This window comes from Monomorium pharaonis, chromosome 6 (assembly GCF_013373865.1).
Source record: "Monomorium pharaonis isolate MP-MQ-018 chromosome 6, ASM1337386v2, whole genome shotgun sequence".
Lineage (NCBI taxonomy): Eukaryota > Metazoa > Arthropoda > Insecta > Hymenoptera > Formicidae > Monomorium > Monomorium pharaonis.
Window position 1 is genome coordinate 9,815,664 of NC_050472.1, and position 13,211 is coordinate 9,828,874.

At 38.0% G+C, this 13,211-nt stretch overlaps 2 protein-coding genes across 8 annotated transcripts in view; both read right to left on the reverse strand.

Moving 5' to 3' along the window:
* The window catches only part of LOC105836032 (fasciclin-1), a 154,451-nt gene that overhangs the window by 63,776 nt on the left and 77,464 nt on the right, over positions 1–13,211 (reverse strand). For 5 of the 7 annotated variants that reach the window (XM_036288855.1, XM_036288858.1, XM_036288857.1 and 2 more), the window contains one exon: positions 13,047–13,152. In XM_036288855.1, the coding sequence (XP_036144748.1) occupies positions 13,047–13,152 (106 nt within the window). Of the gene's footprint in view, positions 1–8,843; positions 9,201–11,602; positions 12,191–13,046; positions 13,153–13,211 lie in introns of those variants that run through there. The other 2 variants (XR_004963832.1, XM_036288856.1) reach the window with 2 other exon arrangements.
* Positions 3,332–5,446, reverse strand: LOC118646288. Its single transcript, XM_036288875.1, has 2 exons — positions 4,632–5,446; positions 3,332–4,534 (listed from the first exon to the last, which is right to left on the reverse strand). Exon 1 carries the CDS (start codon positions 5,219–5,221, stop codon positions 4,688–4,690), a length of 534 nt encoding a protein of 177 aa, XP_036144768.1. The 5' UTR covers positions 5,222–5,446; the 3' UTR covers positions 3,332–4,534; positions 4,632–4,687.

Below are 13,211 nucleotides of genomic sequence, written 5' to 3' on the forward strand. Positions count from 1 at the left end.
ACTGAACGCATCGGAACGGGCGAGAAGAATAAACGCAAACATCTTTACGACGAAAGCACTACTTACTAACGTTACAAAAGTCATCCGATATCCCTGCTATACCTTTGGGTAATATTCAGTCATCAGACTGTTTCAAGAAAAAGAGGCTTACCGTGTCAAACGTTGAATTTTTAAAATTTCTAGGATTTGTGGTGCGACAATGACTAGCATTTTAAACGTTGAAGACGAGCCCATCTTTGACGATCGCATCGTCAAGATCGAGACTCACACATATAATCCGTTTGCCAACACAACGTTCAAACACAGCGATGAGATAAGAATACCTATACAACAGCAAGATTTATACACGTTATCTGAAAGTTTTCTATACATTGAGGGAAAACTTACGATAAAAAAACCAGCTGAGGGATCTGATGTGACATTGGGAAATAATTGCATTGCGTTCATGTTCGATGAGATTCGATACGAGCTCGACGGTGTGGAGATTGATCGCAACAGAAACGTTGGAATAACCAGCTCCCTCAAGAACTATGTAACTATGTCATCCGACAGAAGCGTAATCGCAAGGAACGCCGGCTGGGATCCATGAAATCCTCCGAACGGATATTTTAATTTTTGTGTACCACTCAACATGCTACTAGGATTTTGCGAAGATTACAGACGCTCGTCATGAGTTGATCTTGATACGCGCGCGCAACGACAACAATTGTTTAGTTGGTGAACCAGCGAGAGAGCCTGAAATTGAATTATTCAAAGTACAGTGGCGAATGCCACACGTACTGCTGAACGAGATAAATAAACTGTCAATGTTGCGTGCTCTCGAAAGTGGACGATATCTGAGCATGGCTTTTCGTTCATGGGATCTGTACGAGTTTTCGCTGTTGCAACGCACAACCCAACATTCGTGGGCCATTAAGACTGCTACTCAACTCGAAAAGCCACGATATATCATTTTCGCTCTACAAGCCGGTCGGAAGAACGTCATGCTCGAGGACGCGAGTCGATTCGATCATTGCAAATTGACAAACGTAAAACTATATCTAAACTCGGAATGTTATCCGTATGACGATATAAATCTGGATTTTGAAAAAAATAATTGGTCGATTCTCTACGACACATACACACGTTTCTGTAAAACCTATTACGGATATGATTATCTCGAGCCAAATCAAACTGTCACAACTTTTCGGCAAAAAGGCCCGTTCGTAATCATCGATTGCTCTCGACCAAATGAATCAGTTAAAAGCGCGACCGTGGACGTGCGCTTAGAGTTTAAATGCAAAGAGAACTTCCTCGCGAGCACCACCGCGTACTGTCTTATCCTACACGATCGCGTGGTTCAGTACATCCCATTGACCAACGTTGTGCACAAAATCACCTAAGTGTACCGCCATACTTTTCTTCTGAAATCAATTTGGAGACGATATATAAATCTACAATGCATCAAAGGTCGAGCGCAGTCTTCTCGATTACCTATACAGAGACACCGTCATGTCCGTACCAATGTTCGTGGACTTGCAAGGTTTTTTCGTTAGAGAAAAGTTTATTGTTAAGGAGTTTGCCGCTCTCGGAGATGGATTTGAACTTTCTCACTACATTTTTCGAAATCTCATGCCATGGCATCGACTCAACAACGCCGACAAACGTCAGGCATCGTGGTTGCTTACGCATTATCATGGATTACAATGGAATGATGGAATAATTTCATATGACATGGCTAAGAAATTGATTACAATGACGCCAACTAAGAACGAAACATCGCCCGTCGTATATGTCAAAGGACACGACAAACAAAAATGGTTGCAGAATTTACTCCTAGATGACGCGAGAGAAGACATATACGTTGAAAATATTGAGACACACTATGAAGATATAGGATCTTTAAACGAGATGGATGTTACGCATACCTTACGTTGTACACAACATGTGACAAATTGCGCTTTACAAAATGTATTTAAAATATTTAATTGGTGGAATTGTCATAAATAAACATATACTCTTTATAAATATATCTTTTTTTTTTCTTATTATCCCCATCCTTGCAATCTGTTTACGTTATTTTTCAGGTTTTTAACGTTCTTTCACGTTCTTTTACGTTTACATTTAACGTTTATTACGTTCTTTACACTTTTTAACGTTGTTTAACGTTCTTATACGTTTGTTCACGTTCGTTCACGTTTTTTTTCACGTACGTTTCACATTAGTTTACGTTCATTTATATTTGTTTCACTTTCTTTTACGTTTTACATTTAACGTTTATTACGTTCTTTACGTTTTTTTTTCACATACGTTTAACGTTCGTTCACGTTTATGTACGTACGTGAAACAAACGTAAATAAACGTAAACGAACGTTAAACGTATGTGAAAAACGTAAAGAACGTAATAAACGTTAAATGTAAAACGTAAAAGAATGTGAAACAAATATAAATAAACGTGAAAAACGTACGTGAAAAAACGTGAACGAACGTTAAACATACGTTTCGCGTTCGTTCACATACGTTTATGTGTTACGAAACATGTTACGACATGTTCGAGATTATTTCCCAAAGGGAGGATATTAAATTTCAACATTTGTCTCTCCCTCTCTTTGAAGAATTTTTCCCTCTCTTTGAAGAATTTTTCCCTCTCTTCAAAAAGATTTCCCTCTCTACCGTAACTGGTAAGTCAGACTATTTTTCATACGATCAGTATTGTATGAACTACTCGAACGAAATGTTCTCCGCCAAAGAAAGCAGCAGTGGTACGAAACGTTGTTACGATACTATTAGCGTTTTCTACTGGGAAAACTGGTGCAGCACCAACGCTGCGGTAGATTTCGATGAAAACTCCACTAGCGCAATAATAGTGCAGGTTTATTGTGGTTCAGTGGAACACATCATTAGACAGGTTTAAAAATTAAACAATTTCATTGTTATAAAGTTTATTAAAATAATGTAATAACATATACTTTAATGTAATACCTTAAAGCACGAACATAACATCTATTTAATTTACATTGGCACCTTCCACCGTCTCGAAAGACGGTGGAACAAAATTTGCACTCGGTGCAATTTTTTTGCATCAATTTTGTCAGTAGAATATTAAACACTGAAAATATGTGAACTGATTTTTACAGTGGAACAATAAAATTGCACTCAGTGCGCACCAGTGTTGCACTAGTTTTCCCAGTAGAAAACGCTATATGTCGTGTGAGAAGAAATGTGACGCGTAAGTTTGATTTTTGTGAACTCTTATTTTTCAACATTTATATTATTACTTGTAAAATATTACTTTTATTTTTCAGCATTTATATTATTACTTGTAAAATATTATTACTTTTATTTTTCAACATTTATATTATTACTTGTAAAATATTATTACTTTTATATTATTGCTTTTTCTACAGTACTTTGTCGGAGCGTCGCGCGGTTCGCATACTAAGCAGACGATACCCGCTAACAAGTACATGGTACAAATATCTTGAGATTGGCATCAATGTTGGTCCATCTAGTTACGTGGAGATATCCATAGGAGATCATCGGGGGAACGAACTGATAATGTCTTTCGAAACGTGGAAGAGACTTTATGAACAACGATGTAGCGTTATAAATCTCCTTCGGACCAAGGACTTGTACAATTTTGTAAGCGGTGAACCACTAACGGCCAGAATTTGCGTGATCAGTAACGTTAACTTCATACGTTTGAAATCACGAATCGTATACATGATAATGACCGAGTTGACGGTACGCCGCATGTTCGAGCTTGATGATTGTATCGAATTAACGTTTGATCGACTACTTAAAATCGTCGATAATGTCGACGTACAGTTTGCGCGATTCTCCAATATCGCGTCCATCATAACGAATCCTGACCAAATACCTAACGCGATACGCACCAGTGACACTTTTGATAAACGTCGGCTCGTCGATTGCGAGTTCCTAGCTTTAGCGTTTAATATGTAAGAAAAATTATTACCCCCCTTTATATGTATAAATATCAAAAAATAAATATTTGTAAAACTTATATTGCTTATTTTTTCTTTATTTCATATATCTTTTTTTTCTTAATAAAAAAATATCGCAAGCGAGAGCGCACACAATGAGCGAGTGAGTGAGTGAGAGCGTGTAAAGATGGTGGCGTACGGGTGGGAGCGAGAGCGCATGAGAATACGTACGCGATGTGTGGGAGCGATGAGTGCGAGTGAGCGAGAGCGTGCGATGGATAAAAGCGATGAGTGAGAGCGAGAGCATGCGAGGAATGAGGGTGAGAGCGAACGAGAATATTCTTGGATGGGAAAGTGAAACTTGCATTTCATATATTTAATAATTAAATTCAAGTATATATTTTTTTTAATCCAAAAACTTCTTGATTTTCATCCATTAACGGTGACATTCCAAATAATTGATCCCATACATCTGCCAATCCATATTCTCCATATGCATTATCCTAAAGCATCGTTATTTGCTTTATTAATCTTTCGATATCGCTTCCAAAATTTTTCCTTAATATATTTATATATTCGCGTATGCGAATATCTTCCAGATAAATTTATGGCTGGGAAAAAAATTAAATTATTAATTAATCTCTTAATTTAACATTATTATATATATATACTTTAAATATATATATATATATATATCTAAAAACTTACTTGATCAAGTTGTCCCAAAGTTTTTTTTTACAACGTCTTTTTAGCAATCATAGTCTTTACTGTGTGCACACTGGGCACATATTGCATGGAATTAGCACGAACATAGGCTGTCTGCAATTCGAACAATACTTGCCATCTAGCCTACCGAACGCGTCAGTTACATGCTTGCGAAAGGCGTGCATTATTTGGAAATCTGTGTCTGCTATTCGCATTATACACTCGGCACATGCTGAATAAGTGCCTTCTATTGTATAATAAAAATATATTGCACAATGTTTTGTACGCCCGATTGTCGCATTTACTTCTGCATGTGTTAGGTGTTTCTCGAGAGTATCGTTAAATTCTTCATTGTAATCACTAGCATAATTGCTGTCCTCGGATATTACGCCTTCTTCATCCTCATCGTCCATCACATCCTCAAAGTTAACATCTATAATGTCGTCAGCATCGTCCACGATGACATCTTCCTCGTTATTTTGAACAATAGCCACAATGTCTACCACATTATTCGCATTATCCACGTCGTCCTCGATATCTACCACCATTGCATCGTTCGCGATATCAATTACTTCCGCGTTATTCAGAGCCATTTTTGAGAATTACTTCGATTCTTTGCGTCAAACACTGACTGTAGCCCTATGCGCTTTCTAAGCAGTTATATTTTGTCTATATCCCTTGACCTAAACGTGAGGATATGGTTTTTTACATGAATTTTTCGGTCAAGAGTAATACGTTAAAGCAGTTTACGTTCGAGCCAGATCTGATGAAAAAAACCGATAACAGTGTTGTACACATTTTTGTACTATGCACCTTAGGTAGACGTTTCTAAAAGTTGTAATTCAACGCTATACCTTTTGTACCTAAACGCAGCCGAAATATCGGCGCGAAGAAATTGTTTATATTTATAAACATTAATAATAATAAGAATAAACATCTTAATAAAATATGAGATAATAAAACATATATATATATATATATATATATATATATATATATATATATATATGTCACATACATGTTTGATGCATACCGGATACTATTGCAATGAATGAGGATTGAGAACGCACGAGAGAAAAAAAAAGTTACAGATATCAGCCTCCTACCCGTAATTTATGAACTTTTAAAAAAATAACAAATATATTCTATTCTTATCTCACAAGAACAGTTTTTCCATAAAACCGGAATTTCAAAAGGTGATGATATCATCCAGACCCTTACCCCTCCCCGCGTGACGTCATACCCCCGCCGCGCCACGCAACGTTACCCCGCGCCCCGCATTCCCCTCGGAGCTCCCTATCCAGAACTCTCCACTTATTCCTACTAACGTTGAGCAAATAAACTGTGGGAAAATGAGCGGTGTGCAAATAAATGGTGTGCAACTTTTACGTGTCCAAGTGAACGCACAGTGAGCCAGGCGACCTAAAATCTTGGCCAAAAACTAAATACGGAATTTGAATAAAGAAATTTTTTATCGTTTTATAGACATTTCAGAGTTTAAAAACCGATTTGTATATGTAAATTCATCGATCAATATTTTTGTGTAGTAGTATAGACTTGGAAATTCACATAAAATGAGTAATGGAAAATATAATGCATTAACCAAAGTATTTTCAAATAATTTCGTTATATATAATAGTTTATGATATTTTTACATTAATAAAGTTATAAAGTCACGAAATAAATGAAATAGAATTCAAAAATGTATAAGTGTAATATGTCTGGTATGATTTATTTAGCTATGAATATATATTTTTCATGTGTCTGCGTTGTCGATCCTCTCCACACCTAAACTTCACTCTCAAATAAGAAAAATGAGGTACAATTTCATTTGGTTCAGAATGTGTATTATGAACTTGACTTACTCATTTCGCTTATTTCTATTTGTTAAAAAAATTTTATTCAAAGCATGTCTCTGTGAATCTTGCCATGCACAGTGGGCCGGGAGACCGGAAAAAGTGGCAAAAAGTCAAGATTTTGTCGGATTTTAATGAAACTTTATATTGTTACGTGCATTGTCCGGTATACACCTCGACTCAGCTGTCTGAAAGCCGATCGATTTGTTCATTTCCTAGAAGAGCGCTGTCAGCTGTGACTATCTTGACAACGGATGTAAACGAAGAGTTGAATCTCAGTCTCGTGTCTGAACAGATATGTTTGTAATTGCCCAATAAAACCAACCATTTCGAGTTTAAAAAGTGTTTCTTTCTTTTCCGCGAGTGCGCGCGTATCATTTTGGGAGTTTGTCTAGGATCCGTTCTACGAATCATGCAAAACGCGCGCGAGTTTGTGTATTACGAAGTGCTCGAAGTGAGGAGAACAAGCAGTTGGACATCTCGGGATAAGGAAATGTCTATTCCCCGTTCTTCCGTTGTGATTCGGTCCCACGCTCCTGCTGCCGTAAAGAATGTTTGCTCGGATGCACGGAATTCGGAGGGAGAGTCAGGAATTTTGAAAGTTCTCCTGGAGGAGATGCGGGCTGTTGCGCGAGAGTCAAACGCGGAAGGAGGAGGAATGTACCGCGACGCTGCGACGTTACAAAGAGAAGCTTCGTCGGTTACAGCTAAGTCTTTCTAATAACATTCTGTAGACCGGAGACGCGGGGGGCGCGGCGCAAATGTCCGGTGCGTGTGAGGGTGCGCGAAATACATAGGCGCCCGTTAGTTTTAAAATAAAGCCGGATATTTACGACGGAACGGCTCCGTTGCGTAAGTTTCTCACGCAGTTCTCTTTGATCGCGAGCACGAACCGTTGGAATAAATCGGAGAAAGCCGTGGTTCTGGCTTCTTGTTTGCGGGGAAAAGCGCGTTTACTTTTAGGGGTGGCACTCACTTGAACACGGTCCAAATAGACACGGTGCATTTGGACATGGTGTTATTGGACACGATATCTTGCGCACGGTTCAAATGACCACAGTGCATTTGCACACTGTGCATTTGAACACAAAAACAAATTTTATTAAAAATGTACATCAATTACATACACACGTAAAATTTAACCACCGGATATTTGCACACGAATAAATGCCCACCGTTCACTTGGACACGTAAAAGTTGCACATCATTCATTTGCACAACGCTTACTTGCCCACCACTCATTTGCACACCAAGAAATGCGCACCGATCATTTGCACACGGAAAAATACGCACTGATCATTTGCACACGGAAAGATGCGCACCGATCATTTGCACACGGAAAGATACGCACTGATCATTTGCACATGAAAAGATGCAAACCGATCATTTGCACACCATTTAAATCGCAAACCCATGTGGTGCAGTGAATGCTTTACACACACACACACACACACACACACACACACACACGAGGAGGGGGTGCAAAGAGGGCCTTCGGCCCCTCTCCCGCACCAACCCCGTCCAAGTCGCTAACCCATGTACACATTGCAAACGCAGCCACAATGTATAAATATTTAATATGCGTTTGAATGAACGGTGTGCAATTGAACGATGTGCAACTGAACGGTGTGCAAATAAACGGTGTGCATCTTTCCGTGTACAAATGATCAGTGCGCATTTTTCCGTGTGCAAATGATCAGTGCGCATCTTCCCGTGTGCAAATAATCAGTGCGCATCTTCCCGTGTGCAAATGATCAGTGCGCATCTTTCCGTGTGCAAATGATCGTTACACATTTCTTGGTGGGCAAGTAAACGATGTGCAAATGAATGGTGTGCAAGTGAGCGATGTGCAAATGAATGGTGTGCAACTTTTACGTGTCCAAGTGAACGGTGGGCATTTTTTCGTGTGCAAATATCGGTGGTCAAATTTTACGTGTGCATATAACTGGTGTACATTTTTAATAAAATTTCTTTTGTGTCCAAATGCATAGTGTTCATTTAAACCGTGTGCAAGTGCACCGCTCCCACTTTTACACAGGCTTCGTTTTTTTTTGAAAAGCTCAAATCAAAGTTGGAGCTTCGTTTCGGCGAGAGTAATTTCGGTCGAAATTTTTATATGCAATTCACGATTCATATGCAATGTCCGGGGAAGAATTACACGATGTTGGACGCGGATTTGGAGCGTCTTTCGCGAAAAGCGTACCCAGAGTGTGCGGATAAAGTGCTACGATTTTCGAAGTTAAACAACGTCGACGGCGGTTCAGAATTGGATGGGTGACCGCGGAAGTTAGGCGATCCCAGATGTGACCATGGTGTGGTGGGGTAACGATGCTTGTTAAGAAACAACGTAAATTTTTTATTACATTATAATTATGTTATTTCGATATTTTCACAATGCAAGTATACTGCATATATAGAACATGTATCCGAAATATTTTCTAAAATGTCAGAATAACGGCGACTTTTACTACCTGGGATAGTCATAAAAATGACGTAAGTAAACGTCATTAACCTGACGTCATTTTTTACGAGACAAACTCACGTCGTCATTACGTCAATTTGACGTCATAAACTGACGTCGAACGGGTCAAAAACTGACCTTATATTCACGTCATTTCGACGTCAGCTGGTTGCCTGGGATACTTCTCGGCCGCGACTCAGCTGTCCAAAAGTCGATCGATTTATTGATTTCTTAGAAGAGCGCTGTCAGCTGTCACTATCTTGACAACAAAGGTAAACGGAGAGTTGAATTTCGGTCTCGTGTTTAAACGGACGTGTTTGTAATTGCCCAATAAAACCATTCGTTTCGAGTTTAAACAGTGTTTCTTTCTTTTCCGCGAGTACGCGCGTAACAATATATAGAGATTTTTCGCTACTAACAAATATAATGTCAAAATTTAAAAATTTAAAATGGCAGATCCAATATGGCGACTAAAATTTATAAAAATTGATCCATTTTAATAAAACCAGATAAATGGCGGTTTTGGAGTGTTGTGAGTGTGATGCACTCACACAAGAAATGTAGCAAGCGATAAAAGGTGTCAAATGACACCTCGCGCGCGGACGTCGTCTAGCCTATATACCGGGCATCGCACCGGGCAATGCACCCAGTTGCTTAAGAAACAACACCCAAAATCATGATTTTGGGGTGAAATCTGCACAGCCAGCAATTGCTGGCTAAGCAAGTGCATTGATCAAAGGCCAGTGACCGCGGAAGTATCCTCCTCGGTTATACGCCAAAAATTGATGTATATAAACCTCGATGTAAAGACAACGAGTGGGCTTGCTACACATTATACAGCGACAAACGTATGTTGCACGATACTTTGTCACGGGTTTATCAAGTGTAACTCAATTGTAATTAAAAAAGAGTAAATATATAGTGTTATTCTGTAAACGGCTTAATCTCTCACGGAACCTGACCCGAGGAGTAACGACAGCGATCCCAACTACCGTGTCTCTGAAATAAGGGGCACAACATATTTGAGAACGAACAAATCCGTCGTGTGTCGGGTAGACTGTGAGATATTGTTCGTCCCGATTGCTCTTGGCAAGATCATCATCTTACCGGAAGTTTGGTGCTGATCAGCGGCACATAGAAGAGCGTAGACCCGCCACACCGTGGGACCAGAGCCCTGTTTAAGTTGACAAAACCTCTTCTTCATCAAATTTGCTATTGCAAATGATTTAAATTAACTTCTAAATATATCAGAACATTTTCTGATACTTTCGACAACTTTAACAACTTATAAAAAAAGTTTTTCTTAATATATAAACGCATTAAAAAAGTTAAAGTAGGTTTGAATCATAATTTTTTCTCTTTCTGAAATGCAACCATCAATCGACAATTGTACGAAGTTGAGACAAATAACAATCGCAAACGAACGACGACCGAGACAGCATTTATTTAAACAATCTAATCAATAAAGTAACGAATATTTTGTCACCAGTAACTTGTTTCAAACAATCGTAAGTTATATTTAAATTCCCCGTAACTGGCCATAATCTTGGTAGTCAGATAATATTTCAATGTGTAAATCATTATATGTATTTATTTCAACTTTAATTGCGCGCCGACTTGGTTCATCAGATTTAAAACACAGCTCTATTTTTTCATTAAAATAATAAATTTACGAGATTGAATATTGAATGTCGATTTTCGGTTGTTTAATTTTAATAATTATTAATTTACAATTCTATAGAAAATTAAATATTTATTGCGAAAAAATATTACCTCAGCTAGGATTCGAGGTTGGAATAAATACATATACTTCACACATTGAAATATTATCTGACTGCCATGATTATGGATAGTTACGCCAAATTTATAAATAACTTACAATCTAACCAATATTTTATATTAATAATAATACTTATAAAATAAAAATAGTTGTAAAAATTTTTCATTCAAAACGGCACGCGTCAAACATAATGATCCAGAAAAGAAAAATAGTCTTATTTATGTCATTAGTTATTTTTATAGAAAAATAGGTAGTTTAAGTTGTAATAGTTTTTAATCTTTAAAATTAAAAATATTATTATTAAAGAAATACTATTCTTCTTTGATCTTTTTTTATATCTTAGCATCCAATATTTCGTGTATGATACATGGCGTTCTGTACAGAATTTTCTCTGTACACTTTTCTTAAAAAATGTATTATTACAATTTCAATCCCAAAAAATATCCCCATGTCATCTCAAATAAAGGCGGCCATAAAAATATTTCGGATTATTTAGCGAACAAAATAAAAAGCAAAATTGATATCTGTAGCGAAACTAATACTGAGTAGTTAGTATATGCTACACAGAAGAGTTTACGTTCAAGTGGAAATACACTTTTTTTTAAAAGAAGCAAATATGAGCAGATGCGCTTTTGCGTACACTTTGTGGATACTTTTACCTTTCTATTCTTAAAAGAAACAAAGAGACTTGTGAGGCTTTTTTTTGTAACTCTCGAGGAAAATTATAATTTTGTTACGTGCATCATTACAATAGAGAAGATTTTTTTTTTCTTTACATTTATTTAATATTCCAAATTATTTTTCAATATTTTTAAGATAAAAAGATTTAAAAAAAACTTGAAAAATTGCATTTTACCTATTTTTAAGGTTTGTTTTCTAGGATTATCAAACAAACGTGTTACTACTACGATTTATGAAACGTTTCGAAGTCTCTCACAATCTCGGACTTTGAGCCTGGTTTTATCGTTATTCTGACAATGATTCATAAAATGACATCTGTTTTCATATGCTTTGAACATTTCTAAATAAAATAAAAATAATCAGAAGTTCCGGCAATAACTTTTATTTATAAAGTTTTGTCCACTCAAACAGAGCTTTGGTCCCACTGTGCGCCGGAGAATCTTCGTACACGTGAAGCTGCGTTTCGATATTCGTTCCTGTGTTCGGGAGATTTAATCGCGAGCGATCACCCGCTCGACACGTGCGTGGGTAGTGACCGCCGCTCGACTGAGCGTTAAGATTCTGTACGTGTTCAACTCGCCAAATGTAATAGTTATTCTTATTCGTTTAATTGATATTACGTTTTTGATAGTCCTCTCGCCTTCCCGACTCCATCCGCAACCGCACCGAACCTCCTCCTGTACCATTTTTAGGGCTGTGTAGCTGGTTGTCGGAGCCGCCGACGCCCCGGTCGCCTAACAAGCGCCCGTCTTTTCCGCAACCTTATTGGCGTAACGGTAATTTTCTGTTTGGCATGAAAAGAGTGGTACGCTTAACGTACCTGGCGTTTAAGTTGTTTTCAGTAAGACTACGAGAATTCAGTCGCCCCGCCACCAGAGCGGCACAGGGCCGTGACCAGGGACCGAAGCGAAGTTGACCGTCGCTCAGGAGCACAGTTACAGTATACAACATGGTGGAAGAATACAAGGTGTGCTCATACTCAAGACAAATTTCGGTACGGTTCTGCGCAGATTCCAGCGGCCATTTTAAAGAAAGAGAGAAAGAGAGAAGAAGATCTTTTCTCTCTTTTTGTCTTTCATTATTTCTGTTCTTATTGCTTGTTGCCTGGCATTGCGTTTAGGCCCTATTATGAAAAAGTTAGTTTATTTTTATCCCAACTATCACCTTCAATTATTTTTAGCTCTAATAATTTGTAATTATTTAGAATAAGGCCTTTTTCCAAATTATGAGAATTGGAGTCGGCGGATTGCGTTTTCGTCGTACTTCTCAGCTACATGTAATCAGACAGTAACCGCCAGGTTTGAGAATATCAATGATAGGCGCTTCTGCGACGCAACGGTTCGAGGTTTCGGTCGCTTGCAATGACAAACGTGAGCGAGCGCATCGTAAAAGACGGTAGCAAAACAGGTAAATATGTTAGCGACAGAACACGTTTGCTTCTAGAAAATTGTGTCTATACTGTTTTAACCATATCTGCGAATTTGCGCGTCTAGATTACGTTCGCGTGTGAATACGACAGACTTCGCACCGTTCAGACAAATAAAACTTTCGTGAGACGTCCGTTACCCTGAATGACGTTAGGATATCTACGCGGTAAACGCCAATGAGTATGCGTACCGTTCTAAAACTTATCTACTCACCTTCGTTTTCTACCTTGACCTTGAAGTTTAGATTCATTTCCATCAGTTTCGTCATTCTATACGTCTGGTTGGCTATTATGAGGTGTCGCGCCAATATCTTCTTCGCCTGTAAACGAATTACATATATTTTTACAGTTAAGATACATCTTTTTGGGAAGATCTTTT

What these genes read in the sequence shown, in the direction of transcription:
- LOC118646288 (XM_036288875.1), bottom strand. Translation starts at nt 5,221, where the DNA reads ATGGCTCTGAATAACGCGGAAGTAATTGATATCGCGAACGATGCAATG.